Source organism: Eutrigla gurnardus (assembly GCF_963514095.1).
Source record: "Eutrigla gurnardus genome assembly, chromosome: 1".
Taxonomy (NCBI): Eukaryota; Metazoa; Chordata; class Actinopteri; order Perciformes; family Triglidae; genus Eutrigla; species Eutrigla gurnardus.
This window is the reverse complement of record NC_139915.1, coordinates 7,576,579-7,597,081: the sequence shown is the minus strand read 5'-3', so window position 1 is coordinate 7,597,081 and position 20,503 is coordinate 7,576,579. Positions and strand designations below refer to the sequence as shown.

At 43.3% G+C, this 20,503-nt stretch overlaps 1 protein-coding gene across 1 annotated transcript; it reads left to right on the top strand.

Moving 5' to 3' along the window:
• The first annotated feature begins 350 nt into the window (after window positions 1–350).
• On the top strand, window positions 351–20,038 carry LOC311016606 (solute carrier organic anion transporter family member 3A1-like). The gene is made up of 10 exons (XM_084014411.1): window positions 351–626; window positions 4,409–4,868; window positions 16,811–16,909; window positions 17,016–17,285; window positions 17,417–17,581; window positions 17,705–17,903; window positions 18,439–18,574; window positions 18,702–18,874; window positions 19,208–19,272; window positions 19,454–20,038. The coding sequence occupies exons 1-10, from the start codon at window positions 468–470 to the stop codon at window positions 19,828–19,830; spliced, it is 2,103 nt and encodes a 700-aa protein (XP_083870537.1). The 5' UTR covers window positions 351–467; the 3' UTR covers window positions 19,831–20,038.
• The last annotated feature ends 465 nt before the right edge of the window (window positions 20,039–20,503 follow it).

Sequence of the window (20,503 nt, the reverse complement as noted above, 5' to 3'; positions counted from 1 at the left end):
CCCCCTCCTCTTTGGTCTCTGCATGGGGGGAGGAGGGGGGAGGAGCATCTTAACACCCTGAAGGACGCAGAGCTGCGGTTCGGAACCGGGTTGAGAAACCAGATCCAGTCGGCACCGGTCCTCTGGTTGGGATGCAACACCCCGGATGTGGAGAAACGGCGTGCTGTAGTTCTACGTCGGGCGTTAGAAGCCGTCATACATCTACATGCGCAGCCTACGTATTTAAATATTATGTAGCCGAGACGCACCGGCTGGACAGGCGGTGAAGAGAGGTCGCTGACGGACTGCGCGTAATGCTGAGTGGACAGCAGTATTTCTCCCCGTGTATTCCAGCCGAGACGTGGCTACTGACAGGAGATTCGCACTTTCTTCTGCAGTGCAGCTCGTCATTATAACCAGATGCTCTCCGCCGGACCGGACCCGTTCACTTTCATGCCGTCCAACCAGACCGGAGCCTGAGCCGAAGGATGCAGGTTAAAAACCAGATCTGCACCGAGCGGAGCAGCACCGACGACCCGGAGCAGGATGACAGCCAGAAGAAGACCTCGTGTTTTTCCAACATCAAGATCTTCCTGGTGTCGGAATGTGCGCTCATGTTGGCACAGGGCACCGTGGGCGCCTATCTGGTGAGTTTTCCCCACCGATCGGACACACACACACACACACCGCCGGGAACCGTCGCATCTCGGCGCGTGTGTGTCAGGTAACATCGGGTTAACGCGGCGCCCTTCAAACCGGCGCAGGCAGACGGCGAGAAACGACACGGCGCCTCCGCCGATGCGGTTCATAATCACCTTCTCCGGATCGTTATTATAATAATCACGTCCTCCGGCAAAAACGCGGGACGCGGCGCTTTCGCTGATTGATGACTTGCTGCGTATTATCCATCAGGCCTATGCACCATCTGCGTGACACAAAGCGCGTCACGGCGGCCGTCGGCTCCACGTTGTTGTCGGAGAATTAGTATATGCGTATGGATGGTCTGCTGGAGAGGTAGAGAGACAGAGATAGCAGGTTACGAAACGCTGGTCAGGAGCTCCATCCAAGCTGCCGGCCCTGCTACACGCTGCACCCCGTACGCCTCGGCGAGGAGGGCCTTTGACACAGGAGGACATAGGCCCTGGAGATGACGTGATCACCACAACAGACGCGACAATAGCTCATATTGTGTGGTTTATTGTATCCTCATCTACCCTGCATCCCCAAGGGGCTCTCTGATGTTCTGGATTGATGTCTTTAGATACAATATCTAAATCAGGCAGGGGGAAGATTTTAGGAGCCAAATGTTTTATAAAAAAAAATATGAGGGGGGGAGAAAAAAATATTTCACTCTCACTGGTGCAGAGGTGAAAGTGAAGCGTCTCACCCAACCGAACTTATTCAAACACCCTGTGTGAGAAATGTATGTGGGTGGTGAGTGAATTTTGAAGTGTGTGTGTGTGTGTGTGTGTGTGTGTGTGATGTCAGCGAAGCCAACCACAGCAGCCGTTATGCATGTGTGTGGTTTACCTTCATTAGTCAGAGAGGGCCCTACCACTTACAGTAGATCTGTGTATATATATGAAAGATGCCACTTTAATCAGGATTATTATTTGCCTGATCAAAGCCAAAGCCCCTGAAAGGTGTCAGCACAGCCTCTGTTCTATAAATAATTGCACGTGCAGGTTGGGGATCATCGTGTTCGTCACGGGGGACACAACACTTGGTTGATAAAGGGCCCCGTCTTCATTCGCAGTCATATCAGCACATTTCAGGGAGGCATTCTAAAAAAATGGCAAGGTCAAAGGTCATTTTGTTGAGTCTAGTAAGATCTGACCTTTATATTGGTGCAATATTTGCACCAAAATTGGCTCTATTGTATTGTAACAGCCTGATCCTGGTCTCCAGGATCCAGTCATGCTGTCAGATTTCCCAGCAGAGATGTTAAAAGGGGGGCAGCTTGGCAGAAACTCAACCGAGATGGTTTTAATGTGTTCTGCTACAGTCACAAATTTAAAGTGCATTAGTGTTTACCTTGAGGACTGCAGTGGATCTTCCTCCTTTAAACCAGCATCCCGAACCAAAAGTGCACCTTTAGCAAATCCTGCTGCAGACAAAAGCACTGTAGAAGAACTGCCTGTGCAAAAATATTGTTGTCATCATCTTCCATATCATCGTTTTTTTTTGTTTTTCTTACATATACAGTAAATACAGTATGACTGTGGAAGGAGGACAAAGCTATAATGACTGGAGATCATCACTGTTAGCACAGCAGCATCTGCATAACCTTCCAGGGCTCGGTCCACATTCATCACTCTGAAACTGCAGGTTTTCTATAAAGCTCGTCCACAACTTGTATTGTCCGTCAGCCACGGAATGGATTGGACTCAAATGTCTAAATCTAAACGGCGTGATTGGCTGGTTTTAATCAGCAGTCGAGTATGAGGCCGTGCGTAAATCTTCCAGGACCACGAGAGTAAATCTTCACCTTGTCGTTTACACTCGGTGACCTCTGAACCCTGTCCTCCCGCTTGTAGCGTCGGGGGACTTTTCTTACCGCTTTGTAATCATTGTAAGTGAACAGCAGGCACAGAGCTGAACGTTGAGTTAATGTAAAGCAGTCCTTTTAACTGATTTCAGCTGCACCGTCTTGCCTGTCAGTCCCACACGTGGACTGTATGCTGACACAACTAGGTTAGTGTTCCAGCGTTGGTGGCAGCCATCTTTCTAATTTAGGAGTGAATTAGTGATTGTTTTGGAAAGTGTGTGTGTGTGTGTGTGTGTGTGTGTGTGTGTGTGTGTGTGTGTGTGTGTGTGTGTGTGTGTGTGTGTGTGTGTGTGTGTGTGTGTGGAGGGGTACCAGTTGTCTAGCTGGTTGCACCTCTGGTCGTTTTTCCCAATGACAGGCTCAGTTCAGCGTGGCTAGACTGAGGGCATCTCTCTCTGAGTGTTATTAATTAAGATACATTCTCAACTGGACCCTAACATAGACGGTTGTGCAGCCGGCATGGTCAAAAACATATGTGTGCATGTTGGTGGTGTTTTGGCCCGCAGCCATCCAGACGTGTGAGCAAGCTCTAAACTTTGAATTAAATCTGTTAGCAGCATCAACATGTGGGTTTGTCAGAATCGATACTCCGATAGCGACTTCAGCTCGACAGAATCACGACTATTTGAGAGCAACAGGTGTTAACGCGGTCACTATTAAAACCAAAGTTGTTGTTCTGTCCACGACCACAGATAATGTGGTCATCATCTAGTGACTTGTTTGCTCCTCATGTCTGGCTGGTGAAACGTTACATGCTAGGTTTCTCCTCTAAATACGTCTGGCCATTAAATAACAGGCACCTCGCTCACGAACAGCACACAGATATGGAGGCAGGTCAATGGTTCAGGTTGCAATCCCCCCTTCGTTGACAAGTTATTGCAATTCACCATACTTCCTTTGCCATAATGTGTTCGTACACTTATGTACGTCATCATTGTTTATGAACTATTGGAAATGGTTCATTGATCAGTTAAATAAAACAAAGAAAAACTATTTGTTATCAACTGTTGATCAATTGTTCAAGTAATTTTTCAAGCCCAAATGTCCAACATTGCTTCGTTCTAATTGTTAGAATTTTAAGCTTATTGTTTGATGTGATAAATGGAATATCCACGGGGCTGTTTCTGTAAAAAGACATTGTCATCTTTGTTTTTAGAGAATTGTGCACGTTTCACAATTTTCTGACATTGTGAGAAACGATTCATCAGTTAATTAATTAATAATGAAAGTAATTGTTATTTGCTCAGAAAGTCGTCTGATTTTGAGTTGTACTTGAGCAGTCTGATTTCACCTCCTCTTGCTCAATATCTCCTTTTTGATCTGGAATTACTTTACACAGACTCAGGGCTTATATTGTATTTATTTAGTGTTTTGCTGTTGATGATTAATACAAGTACAGAATAACTCCTGATCAACCTTTTTGGTGCCAGTAGATGAGCCACTTCATCACTTGCGTGCACCCGAAGCGCAGCTGGTACGATGTGTTTGTGTCCGTTTCATAATTAGAACAGCTGTGTGAGATTTCTTGCCCGAAGCCACACGCATGCACGTATCCCTATTTCCCAGGTTGGCACCAGGCGAGCCTCAGGCTGGTTTTGGGATGAAGATGTTGGTAGTGGAGCGGGAGCAGCTCAGCTACTGTGTGTCATCAAGATGTGGCTGTTGTTGGTTTATACCGGCTGTTACTGAAAAGCAAAATATATCAGATTTTATCATTTTGATAATAAATAGTGTCTAAACTATACAATATGAATTGCTGATTATTAAGTTGAGTGTATCAACGTGCCTTAAGAAGTTACTGAGTTGGCTATGATGTCATTACCAGTCTCAAAATGTCTCAAACACCTACTCTCTCTCTCTCTCTCTCTCTCTCTCTGGCAGGTAAGTGTTCTCACCACTCTGGAGAGACGCTTCAACCTCCAGAGTGCAGATGTGGGCGTCATCGCCAGCAGCTTCGAAATCGGCAACCTGGCCCTCATCCTGTTCGTCAGCTACTTTGGCGCCAAGGCCCACAGACCCCGCCTGATTGGCTGCGGCGGGATTGTCATGGCGTTGGGGGCGCTGTTGTCCGCCCTGCCCGAGTTCCTGACTCACCAGTATGAGTACGAGGCCGGCGACTCGTGGCACGCCGAGGACGGCAGGGATGTCTGCTCCAACAACTCCAGGTCAGAGAACCGGGACTCTGCGTTTAAATGTGGCAACAGAGCCAACACCAACATGATGTACCTTCTGCTGATCGGAGCCCAGGTTCTGCTGGGCATCGGAGCCACACCCGTCCAGCCTCTGGGAGTGTCTTACATCGACGACCACGTCCACAGGAAGGACTCCTCGCTGTATATAGGTGAGTCGCACCGAGCACATCAGCTGATTGTCAACTCCGTGTTTATGGTGGTTAATCCTCAACGTGAACAGATCATACTGAATCACTGGCGTCAATAAATCAGAAGCTTCTTGCTGTGTAGCTTCCATCACTGCTGACTGGAAGCATCGTTGTCAGTATACAGGATGGACCTTCCAGGATAAAAGCTGAGTCAAACGCCACTAAAACCACCACAGTTATGATGTGGTAAATATGCTACGGCTTCAACAATCTATAGGCAGGAAACCCACAACAGACTTCAATTAATTCAGCATCAGACACTAAAAGCAGAGGAAGCATAAAACATGTTTAGGCCTAATGGCTTGCCCGATGAGAGATTGATACTACACTTATGCCTGTACATTAAATATGAAGCTAGAGCCAGCAGACAATTAGCTTACCTTAGCATAAAGGCAGCTACAGGGGCCAACAGTTAGCCTAGCTCCAGCATGCAACTCCCTGTAAAACCACAACCTGTCTTCTTTACATTCCTGTTCTCGCCAATATTAAAAAAAATAGAATTTAGAGGTTTCTTGTCTAAGTCTCAGCTTGGAAGTGAATGAGCATTCTCTTTAAAATGTTGAACTATTTCTTTAATGATGTGTGTTCGGGCGATGGCCTCAGCCTGAGGCACCCTTTAGCTCTAATATAATGTTATTGAAATCTTATTTAGTGTGTTCTTAAAGGCTGTTGAATATGCAAATATCAGTAAAACCACACGTCTGTCCCCCCCACCCCAAAAGATGGAATGACAAAACAACCACAGCACTGGCTTTGGTACTAATAAACAATGAAGAATAATATTATAACCAGTCCGGATAATGAAACGGCAGAAAACTTAGATCCTTGATCCCAGAACTAAACAGCAACTAGCAGCTGTTTGATTCTTCTTCAGTTTGGCTGAATCGCATTCTTGTTAGCTTGAAGTAATAACTAACAAATGCTAATGGAATAATACAATCTGCACAATCACAATATCCATCAGTAAGTAAATGGGATGATTATTTTGGCATAGGTGAGACACGACTGTGACTTTAATCATTCATGTGTGCACTCAATGATCAACTCCTTAATTAACACAGAAGCTCATTTTAGAAAGAAGATTTATAATATTATGATATTACATTCAACAAAATCTGATCAGTGACATAATCACAATGAATGGAGAGAAACCGATGTTAGAGATCATCAGCCATGACTAGATTTGACTTTTTGTGTGGTTAATTCCTTCCTACATCACAATGTGTTCACCAATAAAAGAGCTTCAGTTTCTACACCAGATATAATCTGCAGAAATGCTCAGAAGGCCATCAAGAGAGAGAAAAAGGGATAATATTACATGAAAATAAGACATCACTATATGAAAATATTGATCGGAACGACTTTAGACATATAATGCTCTTTATGTAATAATACTGAGCCAGACTAAGCCTTCATGTCAGTGTCTCAACTTCTGATGATCACTGAATCCCTACCAGCCCCAGAGGTGAGCAGCAAAAGCAACTATGACTGTATGTCGTTCTAGGAGGTGAGACGGGTTGACTTGGTCTAGTCCTGCACACATAATGAGTTGTGAGGGGATGAATCAGTCAATACCTGTTTGCTGCATTGTATATCTAAGTATTTAGTGCTAACAGGTATCACACAAACAAAATACTGTGTTTAGAAAAGCAGTGAACAGAAGATTACTGAGGAATAATTATATTCTATTTAATATTTCCTGTATTTTTGTGGTTGATGGGGAAATTATGGGTCAGATCCTGCCCTCTCTCACCTAAGTGTCATTGAGCAAGGCACTTTATTCTCAACTACATTCAGCAAGTGTTCTGTGGTCAGCAGCGGCGGACTGCAGCCGTACTTACAGCAGAAACCAAGAGGTCGACATAACACACATTACAGTCCGTCTGCCAAAGTTGCCACGGCAACAGTACGGAGACAGGGACTGTGTGCCATTCCCGTTCGCTCGGCGACCTGCTAGTAGCAGAGACCATCTGGGGAGATGGAGAGAATGAGAAAGAGGACGAGGGATCCTGTTATTAGTAAAATAAGGAATGTGAACATTTTGTTCTTGTCATTATTGAATAAGAAGTCTTTTCTCTTACAAAAAATCTGGGAATGGACACAGCAAGTAATACCAAAACTTGCAAATAACATGCAAATGTGGTGGTTGACTGTAATACTCTGGTCAGTCTAAAATGTAAACCCTTCACTTCCTCACAATCCTCTTCACATTTTTGCAAACGCAAGAATCATTTGATTGGGATCGTCCCGGTACTTATCGGTCGTTGTTATCGACCGGACCGTCTCCGTGCATCTCTTCTTATTGCAGCTCGCACTCAATTGCAAATTTTACAGCTGGGCATGACATTCAATTATTGTATGATGATTCATATCCGTACCGTCACATTAAACCTTAAAGAGCTGATGCGGCAATGAGTCAAAACACAGCCGCAGTTTATGTTATTGTGTAAAAGTTCCTCTTCTTCTGGATTCATCCGTTTGGGACAAAGGCAGTGAACGGATATCACAATAGTGTGGTTGGCTAGCATGTGGCTAGCTGCTCCTCCTCACAGGCTTCTCTGTTCGTCTTTGACTCGTCGCGTTGTCTCGGTTAGCGTCTCAGTGCAGAACCTCTTGCAGGAAGAGGAGGTTTTTTTCTGTACAGTCTATGTCAGCAGCCCTCAGAGTGGAGGAGATGAGGGAGGGATGGGGGAGGGATGGACATAGGATGGAGCAAACAAGGCTAGCGCAGCACCCAACAACCCCCCAGCCTGGCGAGAGGCCAACTCATACCAGATGCCTGATGTTCGACAATACACTTGATATTTCTTTGCTATTTTAGAAAATGAGCTAATGCATCGCCCCGGTATGATGTATGTGTGTATAAATACACATGTATTCCATGAATTCCTTTTGTAAAATAATCCAGTCTTCCAACACGTACTGTTTCAAATCAATTTTTAAGGTTTTTCTTTTTTGCCTCAACATATACGGTGGATCTGTTTCACATAAGTCCACGGATGTCTGTACAAACTTTCATGGTGATCCATCAAATTGTGACCAACACATTAACAATTTAAAAAGTACTCTGGCATGATTTAGCCAGAGAATGACTAATGTGATTATAATGTGTAATGTGAGTCAGAATGAGTCTGAATGTGCGTGTTGACGTTAGCCCTGTTGGACTGGATCTAACAGTCAACCAAGGACGTCTCAGCAACAGCAGTCCTTATAGAAGGGAGAGGGGCAGATTATTCATGAGTAAGCCGACTGCTATTGAGTGATTTATCATCCTTGCATTCAATTGCCCCTCTCCTTAGCGGCTGAAGAACCAAATAACCTCAAACAGATACAGCTCGGCCTGGTCTCTGTCCTTAACCCTGTGAGCTGCTTTCTCCCTGCTCTGTCTATTGCAATACACACAATATGCACAAAGAAAATTTAGAGTAGATATAGTTGTGAAATAGCTGTGGAAATTAATTTCAGAGTCATTCTTATCCTATAGACGTTTTCCTAGCCAGTTATAATCTCTCCTCACCTCGGGTGATGGTCAGCGCTGCTGCCTGCTCTCTGTGAGCTGCTCTCTTCTTGCTCTATTGAAATAATACAGATGAAAAACAATATTTGAAATAAAATGTGAACTAGCTGTGGAAGTCACTCTTATGCTATAGATATCTTTCTCAGCTAATTATTATCTCTCCTCACCTGTGAAGCCCCTGCATGACAGTCAGTGCCTTCTCCTCTACCTTCTCCTCCCTGTTCTTTCTATTGTAGCAATAAATATCACAAAAATAAAAGTGTAAAGCAATAGTGAGCACAAATTATGAGCACAAATGTATTAATGAGTCTATTCCTATCATTAAGTAATTTAAGGAAAAGTCAGGAACTTAGAAATGTAGGGGTTGTATTTAAACAGTTACATGTATTTGAAAAACGTGGGGGACCTTGCCAATGTTAACTGTGCTATATTGACTATATATTTAATTTGACATCATGAAGCTAACATTATCAACAGGCAACAGCATGACTCAACTTACACGCTTCGTTTTGAAGAAAGAGTGCAATGTTTTCTGCCTCTTGCTGGCTGGTTTACTGAACATTATTACAACAACAGCACTGCTGCATTGTTGTTCTTTAACACTCGACAGCTGTCTGTTAGTAAATTTGCATATGTGGCATTTTGGACTAAAATCTGAGCTCTGGTTTGGATTCTACGTCTTGGCTCAGTCCGTAAGGAACAGTCTCTTTCACAATATCCACCAAGCTTCTTCCTTTGACTATTGTTATTTCTCTACACCACCCCCTCTCTATTATCCTTTTGTTTTAAACAATCCAAGCATATTGATTGCCATGGTTACCTCCCACGATGCGACTGCCATGTCGTCTGTTGTGACTCTGTAATTGCATGGAGGTTTTTTTTTATACAGTACATGTATGTTATGTGCCGCTTGGTATTTCTGCTGCTTCCTTTCCCCAGCCTTAAGGTGTTCTTTGACAACTTGACGTGTGAAGACACAGAAACGTTGTAAGAAAACCCCTGAATAATGCAGCGAGACAGAGAAGCAGTTAGGAGTTGTTTAGCAAACATCTAACCCAATGATGAATTATTAAAGCAGAAGCTCTCCACGGGTCTGGCTACCAAACCAGATGATAGGAGGGAGAGGCTTCTCTGTTATGGCCACATCTTCACCCCACATGGATCAATACTGCCTGAATGACAGATTGAGGACACTGGGAATACTCGAGCTCCCCCTCCCCCCGGTTGTCATGGCACATGTCACCCAGCATGCACCTGTCCTGCATCTCCTCTGTGTCAGTACTGCGGTGTGTTCCTTTTCAAATGTCGAGCAGGCGTCCACCTGCGTACGTCTCTCCGTGTGTGTGTCTGTCCTAATCGATGTGAGCAACACATAAGAAGAAGCAGACTATTTCTTCAGTTAGCCGGCCATCAGATCATTGTGCCTCCTGGCAGATCAGAGGAAAACAAATATACATTTAAAAATGGTGGTAATGCAGCAGTGAAACACTGCAGCACAAGCAATAAAGAGTGGGATCTGTGTGTCCAGTCTACAGCAGAGCCTCTGTGAGGCTTCACTTAGGCACGGCAGCAGTGCTTTGAGTCTGCTTGCTAGCACAAAGACGATGTTACCTTGCATGTATTTAGCAGATATCATCTTCACTGTTCACCATCTTAGCTTAGCTTGATAGCATGCTAACATTAGCCATTCATAAAGCAGAGTTGAGAATGCAGGTTTGGAATTTTCTACCTATTGATGACTCCCACATATGACAAAAATGTTTGAATTTGAAAATTATTGAAAATAACCTCATGGCATCTATTGATTAATCAAATCTTTTCAACGTTTGAATCAGATTCCTTCCAACGTTTTGTCCCGATCCGGTTTCAGTCAGAATAACGCCACGATACGGAAGCTAGATATTCTTGAAAGGCCGTTTAAGCTCGACTTTATAGTTATTAAAGGGAATTCTGTGCAGAACACGAAAGCCACATTTCACGATCCACCCGATACTCGTTTCACTCACAACCACAGATTACAAGATGATATGGAATCTGTGTGAATGTGCATACAGAATATATACATGTCTGTTTCATATAAGGTGTGGGTCCAGAAAGACCTGATCCTGAGCGCCGTTGACGAGCTGGATTGTAATTGGATTATTGATTGCTGTCTTCCTCTTGACTGATACCCCAGAAGAAGGCAACTAATCCTACTATCTATTGTATCGCTCACAGAGCCTTCAACAGGAAAGCAGCGATTTAATTACAGCATTTTTGCCATTTGCCTCAATTTTTTTCAACAATAATGTAACCCCAAATAGTATCTGATAGCCATCCTAATGAGGTTCAGTATGCGGTGCTGTGTAAATGTGTCTCGCTAATGGAAGATGAACCTTTTGTCTAAGTGAGGACCACAGGAACACTAGAGTGTGTAACCTTAGTAGGCTACTCAAATGCCTCCCAAGTTATTCTTGGTTTGCATGTATTCTCATTTTCTCTGCCGTGTCAGAAAAGCACATTTTCTCCTTTTAAAATTGCTCTTTGAAATCACAACGGAGCTTCACAAAATACACTTGGACACTTGAATTGTTAGCAGCAGTAGCAGCACGCCTCTAGGGATGGCCTGTCAGTCCAGAATGAAATAGCTCATCAGCTGATGGATTGCCGTGAAATATTGTGCAGACATTCATGGTCCCCAGAGGATGTATGTGACGGACTTTGGTGATCGCTTAATGTTTCCCTCTAGCGCCACCCTGAGGTGTGTGCGTTTCTGGTTTTGACCAGAAAAATGTCGCATGAACTGTTTGTTCCCTGACATTTGGTGCACACATTCACGTTCCCCTCAGGCCGCGTTTGTCTTTAGTGCTTATTTGCAAATGAGATGGTGAAACATACCGGCTAAACATCAGCGTCGTCATTGTGAGTTAGCATGCTGACTTTAGCATTTAGCTCAATGTACAGCCTTACAGAGCTGTGAACTCTCAGCCTTATTATTACATTATTGGTTTAGAGAAGGTGACCTGCCATTAAGGACATCCCAGTTACACCTTCCCATTCCCACAAGAGTACCTCAGATGATTAAGTTCTGCAGCGGTGTGTTGAAAGGCAACAACAACACAGTATATAACAGCAGAGGACAGTAAAGTACAGCAACCTATAGTACATAGTAGTACAGTAAAGTAAAAGAGCATTCAGAGCCAGAGGGGTCCGGCTCTGCAGCCGCTGGGTCAGCTTCTCTCTTCCTGCCTCATATCTTAGCCGCTATTCATCGCTGTAATGCGTGTAATGAAGCGCTGTGAGGCTGAGTGTCCACTGCAGCAAAATGTTTTTACTCCGGCGGAGTTATTACTCTTCCACTGTAGGACAGCAGAGGAAGGAATGGACGCTGACTCAGCAAACGCTGTCCGCTCAGACCGGCCCGGGTTGTTTTATATGTGCACCTTTTTTTGGGAGCACCTTTGCCAAGATACCAAAGTGCCAGTGATTGAACCGTGCCATAATGTGTGTCTGAGTGAGAAATTATTCATGTGCTGGCAGTGTGAGCAGGTTGAGGAGCCCCATCTCATACAGGATGACCTTGCTGCTGCTGCATCCATTGCAGATAGAACACGGGTATCACCTTCATGTTGAGCCTTATTTACATCCCTCCTGGTGAGCAGGTGACACTGAATACATTGTATATATTGTAGGGTTGTATAGGGTATATCTGTTCAACCTTCATATCTATAGAAACAAAATTATTGCGTGTGTGTGTGTGCGTGTGTGTGTGTGTGTGTGTGTGTGTGTGTGTGTGTGTGTGTGTGTGTGTTGGGGACTCAGCAAATGGGGACAATTGCACGTCCCCATAAGGGTAAATCTATTTTAGAGTGAAGACGTGCTTTGAGGTTAGGTTGATGTTAAGGTTGGACTAAGGGAATAGGCTGCTAGCGGTTCTGCTGAGGGTTAGGGTAAATCTCCAGTTAATGAATGGAAGTCAATGGTATCTAGATGAATTGTGCAGAGTGGGGTGCATTAGGGGGCATTGGACTCATAATGACAGTCTTTACAAAATCTAATTGTGTTTTTAAACTGTGTGCAAGATGTGTTGATTCAACTACGCTCAACCCTTTGGAGCTTTAGACCACCCAAAATGACCTGGCGACGCCGCGGCTTCCCCGCGTATGTAAATGAGCAGCAATGCTGGAATGTAAACCAAACGTTCTGCTCATATTTGTGTCTATTCTCTCTATTTAAAATCATAGTATTTGCCATTCTGGTAGCTCTTGCTATGACGCCCATGTCTATTATACATTATTAATATGCTTATAATCTATTATAAGATGCTTAAAGGACTATTATGATCATCATTCACTATAATTTTAAATAATTCTATCATGACTTTTAAGATCAAGTATCATAATACTTCATAATTGCTGCTCACTTGCTAACAATTGTTTGCCAATAATCATAGTGTAGTTTAATTCCAGTTGATCATATTAAAATATATTATAATCATTGCTTTAATATGTTAATATGTCATATGTTAATACATAGTTACGTGATTCTAAGTTACTCCAAGACAAGCTGCAAGACTGTTACATCGATACCCAAATAATCTCTAAAGCTTTTCCCTGAGTTCCCTATCTGTATGTTAATAAATTATCCTGTGAATCGGACATTTCAGTTATTTTCAGTCATCTAGTTAATGAGACGGATACAATTAAACTCATCTTCCATTGGTTTGTTTGACATTTATCTTGTGCCTGTGTCCATTGTCACACATCTAAGACACAAGAGTTAGAAATTAGTGACCAGAAGGATATAACAGCAGTCTACAGGGAGTGTGTGTCTGTGTGTGTGTGTGTGTTTTGGTATAGAAACATTAAAAATCCATTAAGGAAATATTTAGTCCAGCACAGCGTCTCCAGGGCAGAGCATGGACTGATAAAGCCCACAGCGTGTGTTTGAGATGTCACATTTAATTCCCACATGTCAACCAACGCTCTTCTCCGCCCTTTTACACCGTACACCGTATGTAAGTTCCTTTTGTAGTTCATTTTTATTGTGTTGTATTGGTTATGAGGATTAGAGCTCAAATGAATGGACATAAATGAATCAACACACAACATTTAGTTCATCATGTTTACAATCACAAGTTAAGTATTTGGTTCCAAAATAAGATCTAGTTTTTTGTTTTGTTTAAATATTGACGGTGCTGTAGTTGAATTGATTTAAAAAGTATAATTAGAAAAATGTTGTGTTTTTTTGCCACAAATGTGCCATTTTATATTGTTTGAGAAATGGAACTTGCACACAATGATCATGCTGAACGGCTAGTTTTACAACCGTTCTCCTGAAACTTATGTTGCCATGGCATCAATCCATTGATCATCCATGGCTCCAGTGAGGCAGAACTCCAATCACTGCAAAATCAATAAATCCAGAGGGATTTACATGCTACCTCGAAAGAGCAATCAACGGTTAAACTAATCATTTGAAAATGAACCTCAGATGCATTGGTTTTTATAATTTGGGTATTTTAATTTGCGCACAACTCATGATTCCATAATTGCTGCAGTGGTTGCTGTTGTTTGCACAAAAGTAGCAACTTTTATTTCAACAGCACACATTTTTTCCTTTGAGAAGTGCGTTAAAGGGACAGTGTGTAGGAATACATCTAGTCTTCATCTAGTGGTGAAGTTGTATTTTGCATTCAGACGAATCGTGCTCTCTAGCGCATCGCTTTGGTGCAACTATGGTAGCCGTTATGTACCAAGAAGCTATGACAACATGTCATCCAATAGCACTTCACCAGTATTTAGGTGATGGGGTTGATATTTCAAACAAACATGTGTGAGCGTGTATAAGTTATTACTCCTCGAGCAAGATAGTGATTTATGTTGCCATGTTTATATTGGTTAATTTTTGGTAGCCTTCCATAACGATGTCGTAGCCTAAAGAATCAGCTAACAACTGGACACACAACAAACACATTGAATGTGACTAAAGTGCTTATATTTCTCTACAACACTGACTGTAAAAGGCAAGAGGTCGTGTCCGGGACGTCCACCACGAGTAGATAACAAAGCTTGGTAAAAGTCGCACTGGGAGCTCCAGGGGGGACAGCGGGACGCACCGCTGTCCGGGATGGAGGCATCACGGGCGGATAAAAAAGTCTGCTCCAGGGGAGAGCCAGTCCCGCGTGCCTGTCTGGAAGCGCCTCTCGCTGATGTGATCTCCTTTCATTCACGCTGGCTCTGAACGAAATAGCGTTTAGGCGTCATGTCCCTGTATATGTATGATTTCAATCTTAAAAACAGCTGATGAATCACCATAAATTGAATCATTTTTAAGCTCTGTGTCCTCTGCCATGTATTTATTTATTTACTATTTTTCTACTGTTATATCAGTCCAGTCAACTCCATTTAAAGATTAAATCACACACAAATATGATATATATATATATATATATATATATATATATATTAAGAATATAGTGTAAAATAATTTCACATAATTGTATTATTTAATATAGAAACAGTATTATTATTATTATTATTATTATTATTATTATTATTATTATTATTATTATTATTATTATTATTAAAATAGAAAGAATACCAATAAAAGATGTAGAAATACATGAAATATATCTGTTTTGAAGTGATGAGCTGCACAGTTTTATGCTAGAAGGGACGTCCAAAGGTTGAGCACACTTGCTTTCACATGAGTCAAGAAAATCAATATTCAAATAGTGAGTATGGTTTTTACTAGCAGCCCACAGTAATAAAGGTTTTACAGTATGGATAAAGCTCCAGTAGTTCATGGCAGTAAAAGAATGTTACTGGCTGCGGCCGTGTGTCTCCAAGGAAATGGCCTTAGAAGTACCAACTGTTGAGTCCGAGCGGCCGACTGGCATCGGCCCTGAATGCTTCTCCTGATGGTCGTCGGGCAGCTGTTGCTATGGGATTATGAGCTCTCTGTCTTTTCTCACGCCATAACAAAGCTTACTGGTAATTCTCCGTCATCATGCTTATTGCTGCTATTGTCATCAGCCGTTTGATTTTGAAGGCCTCGCCAGCCTCTGACCTTATTCCGATATATATATGAGACACAGTGAAGCTGGTTGAGCCCACAGTGACTTTTAGAGACTGTGATATTGAAAACTGTCAAGTCCACCTTTATGTATCTGACTGTAATTAGGTTACTAATTTTATATATATATATATATATATTATATAAGTCTGTCCCTGTAAGAAAAAATAATTCTGCATTTGGATCCCAGCTATAATCAAGGCTCTCGTCATGAATCAGTGTCCCTGGTTTGAGTATTACTGATCTCGCTCTCCCCTCATTTCCTGCCACCTTTGTATTTCATAGGTTTATACAAACGTACTTTAAAAATAATTATAGATACAGTTATTTTTGTGCTGAAACAGGTTTTCAAATGGAAATTAGAAATCCAAAAAGGCTTGTTGAAAGCATTTTCTCCTGCAGATTTTATCTTTAGAATTGCATTGATAACACCATGAAAAGACGAAGCCGCCATCCCGCTCTCAGATTTATCACTGGCGGTCACCTCGGCGCTAATCGTTACGTTACATTACTCTCATTCCATCAGTAGGGAGCAGCCATTTCTGCTCAGGGCTCTTTTATTAGCAGTCAGGCCCACTTCTATTGTTCCACTTACCACCAGCATGGATAACTGAGTATCAGTGCCACACACACACACACACACACACACACACACACACACACACACACACACACACACACACACACACACACACACACACACACACACACACACACACACACACACACACAGAGACACACAGTCTGCTGCTGTGTACTGGAAACCTCTCAGCCTCTGGGCCAGAGCAGGGCAGCGTTGCTTTCAAGAGAAAATCAACTAGCTACTGCCTCAATGGTTCCCCACTGCTCTTACACTAAGAACCCATTTCCTGCTTGATTATTTATGATCCTGCGGGATAATCTAGTCTTAGATCAATTACGCTGTGCAACCTATGAGCTGCATATTACAGTGACAGTGAATAAATCTGTCAGTGGGAGACATCTGATGAAATTTAAAGTCCCTTGGCATGAAGACAGTACTTAATCTTGCCTTGAATAGAATACATTTCATTCTCGCTCAGTGGATTTAACAACAGAAGTGTAATAGAAAGCTCCATCTTCCTACATATTTAATAAAACGGCTGTAATAATAGACACGCGACAGTCTTGATACAATGCTGCCCTCTGCTGAAAGCTGAGGTGAAATGCACAAACTATATGTCTGTATGTGCATTTCTCTTGGCTTCCAGTTTTTGAAGCTAACATAAACGATATTTAAATACTTACAGCTCTTCTGTTGCATTTTAAATGACTAACTGTTAAATGCTGTCTCTCTGTCTCCGTTTTGCAGGTATTTTATTTTCAACATTAGTGTTCGGCCCGGCCTGTGGCTTCATCTTAGGTTCTGTCTGTACCAAAGTCTATGTTGATGCAGTCTTCATCGACACTAGTGAGTTGGCAGATGCTTTGTCTTTTTATTTCTTTCGATGCATCCTTCAATTTCTTCTCATTGATATGTAAAATATCCTCTTACAACATGCTTTGTGGATCTCCAGGTAAGCTGGACATCACCCCGGATGACCCTCGCTGGATCGGGGCGTGGTGGGGTGGCTTCCTCCTCTGCGGTGCCTTACTCTTCCTCTCATCCCTCTTCATGTTCGGCTTCCCCCAGGCGCTGGACGAGCAGGACATGGACGGTGGAGGGGAGAGTGAGCAGGCCATGCTGCCTTCTTCACTCACCCTGGAGTACCAGGGCTCTAAACCCAACGGGGCCATTCACGGCTTTGACATGAACAGTGGACTCTCAGTCTGTGAGCATCTGAGAGGTGAGGAGGAGCACAGAAGGGGGAGGCACTGAGGGAAAAGGGTTGAAGAGAAGTGAGGAATTTGAAAATGTAACATTAAACTTTTCTCCTCCGTCCTTCCTATCCCTTTTCTCCATTTTCTACGGACCCAGTAATCCCGCGGGTAACCAGGCACCTTCTGTCCAATCCGGTGTTCAGCTGCATCACGCTGGCTGCCTGCATGGAGATCGCTGTGGTCGCTGGCTTTGCTGCCTTCCTCGGAAAGTACCTGGAGCAGCAGTTCAACCTTACCACCTCCTCAGCCAATCAGCTGCTTGGTAGGCGAAGCATAACCTTCTGTTGGCTTCTTCACAGTTAAAGATATAAATATAATAACATTCATGCAGTGCAGAAACTCTCTACTACATTTTTGACCAATATTGGACATCCTTTCTCCCCAGGTATGACGGCCATCCCCTGTGCCTGTCTGGGGATCTTCCTCGGGGGGCTGCTGGTGAAGAAGCTCAACCTGTCAGCCCTTGGCGCCGTCCGCATGGCCATGATGGTCAACCTGGTGTCCACCGCCTGCTACGTCTCGTTTCTCTTCCTGGGCTGTGACACCGGACCTGTCGCCGGGGTGACTGTAGCCTACGGCAACGAGTAAGCAGGGAAACCTACTGATCATTTTGTTTGCAATAAACATGCTCTAGTTACGTGTGACTTGCACTTCAAACATGCTAGAATACTAAAAATAATGCAACTGATGCCACCATTTGTGTCAGTATGATCAAGCTGAGAGCTTCTCTCTGTAGTGCATTGACAGTAAAACAGCCCAGGCACTGCACCAGTACCTTTAACATGTTGATTCCAGTGTTGTGCAGTAGCAGCGCTACAAGTAGTTTAACTGCATGTCTCAGTAGCGTGTGGTAGCGTACCTCCACATATCGGTGATATCACGCACCAATCCTCAGACGCCTGCATGTCTCTGCTGCAGAAAATACAGTTTTGATACAGAAACACAAACTTTTGCCAGCCTTATATATTAACTTCAGCCTATTTAAGCTTAAATTGAGTAACTGGTATCTTAGCATGCTACGCTTTCCAAATAGCTTCCCAAACACGGTTTTCTCTTTTTGATTTGATGTGAACATTTCACATTCATGCGCCCTAACATGACCTTTGATCTCCTCCGTAGGACGTTGCAGTCCTGGCAGAGGCCTGAGTCAGCATGCATCAATAACTGTAACTGCTACACGGCGTCAGTGAGCCCCGTCTGTGGTTCCAACGGAGTCACCTACCTCTCGGCCTGCTTCGCTGGCTGCACCAAACCAGTGAGTGAAGCAATCATCGGTGACTGAAATGAGCCGTGACCTGACGACCTTGGACTCTGGAAAGCGCAAACTAAATTTTACATATGGGATGAATGATGAATGATCTATTTTTGTGTGTTTCTGTCAGAACCTGACAGGCTGCACGTGTATATCCAGCACCAGTGAAGAGGCCGTGGCTTTACCAGGAAAGTGTCCCAGTCCAGGCTGTCAGCAGGCCTTCCTCACCTTCCTGTGTGTTATCTGTGTGTGCAGTATGATCGGAGCTATGGCCCAGACACCCTCTGTCATCATCCTCATCAGGTAAGGAGTCCCGTTACTGTATATAGACTGTCCACAAGAGGGAGCTGTTGGCATTTATTGCTGCTCTCAAAAGCAAAATGATGCAATCAATTCAGTCATCCTTGGTGTAGAGCTCTACAGGCACACAGTTCAACATTATGTTGCATACTTTATGCATAATTGCATTAAATTATGCAATTATGCATGAAAGTATACAATTTGGGGCCTATTTTCTTACTTGTCATATGTCAGATCCATGTCGTCATGAACCGGAATGAATCGGCTACTTGCTGAAACTGAATTGCCTCACCAATACTAAGTGATTATAATACCGATGCTGTCTTTTAATTGCAGAACTGTAAGTCCAGAGCTGAAATCGTATGCCCTTGGAGTTCTGTTCCTGCTCCTGAGACTGATTGGTAAGAGACGTAATATAATGACTTTGTGTTTTTTACAGTAATGCATTTATATCTTCAAAAACAGTTGCCACCCCGTGGTTTCGTCTGTGGTGACTATGTGTCTGTGTGGATATGAAGGAAACCCAAACTGTGCTTTTTGAACTTCTGACCTGCTGTCTGTCCACCATCCCCTCCTGCTCAGGCTTCATCCCTCCCCCTCTGATCTTCGGCATGGGCATCGACTCCACCTGTTTATTCTGGAGCTCCGTCTGCGGCGAGAAGGGCGCCTGCATGCTCTACGACAACGTGGCCTACAGGCATCTGTACGTCAGCATCGCCATTGCCCTCAAGTCGTCGGCCTTCGTCCTGTACACCACCACGTGGCAGTGTTTGAGAAAGGACTACAGGAAATACATCAAGAACAGCGAGGGCTACCTGACACCCACCGAACTCTTCGCCTCCAATGTGACTCTGGACAATTTGGGCAAGGAGATCACCCAGAACCCAGCCAACAGGACAAAGTTCATATACAACCTGGAGGACCAAGAGATGTGTGACAACATGGAGTCCGTTTTATAGTGGTGGTCCGCACCAGGACTGCAGGCTGGAGCTGAGGCCGTTAACGTGCAACTGATCTGATGTTTCTTTGGTGTCGTATCAGTGTAGAAGAATGTTCTCAGTAAGGGTCTTATCTTCTCACCCAAAACATCAGACATAAAGAAAAAAATTGAAGAGATGTTTCCCAAAATGCTCTATATCCACATTGCATTTTTTTTAATGAAAATACTGACGATCTGTTTCATTTTCAGACAAAATCATGAAACCTTTTTTTTTTTTTTAAATATATTTCTGTAATTTGACAGCAGAACAGAGATCGGTAGCAAATGCGGGGGAAAGAAATTAGGAATGACTTTGCAGTAATGCATCATGCCACTAATCCACCAAGACGCCCCTGAAAATGATCTGCTTTAATTCAACAGTCTTATATATTAGGTTCGGATTTATTAGGAGATCAAAGCTCTTTTTGTTTTATTTTTATTTCTTATCTTTATTAGACAGTTTATTTTCCTTTAGAAGGAAGTACTTCTCAGGTCCAGATGCCAGATGGAAAGGATGACAGTTAGCACGGCCGTTCATCATTAGCTGATGCAAATCTTAGTTCATGGCTGGAGGACTTTTCCAGACATGCAGAACATACAGTCGTATCCACTGGACCACTCTACTGCTGACTTATTAACACTCCAGTTTCTTA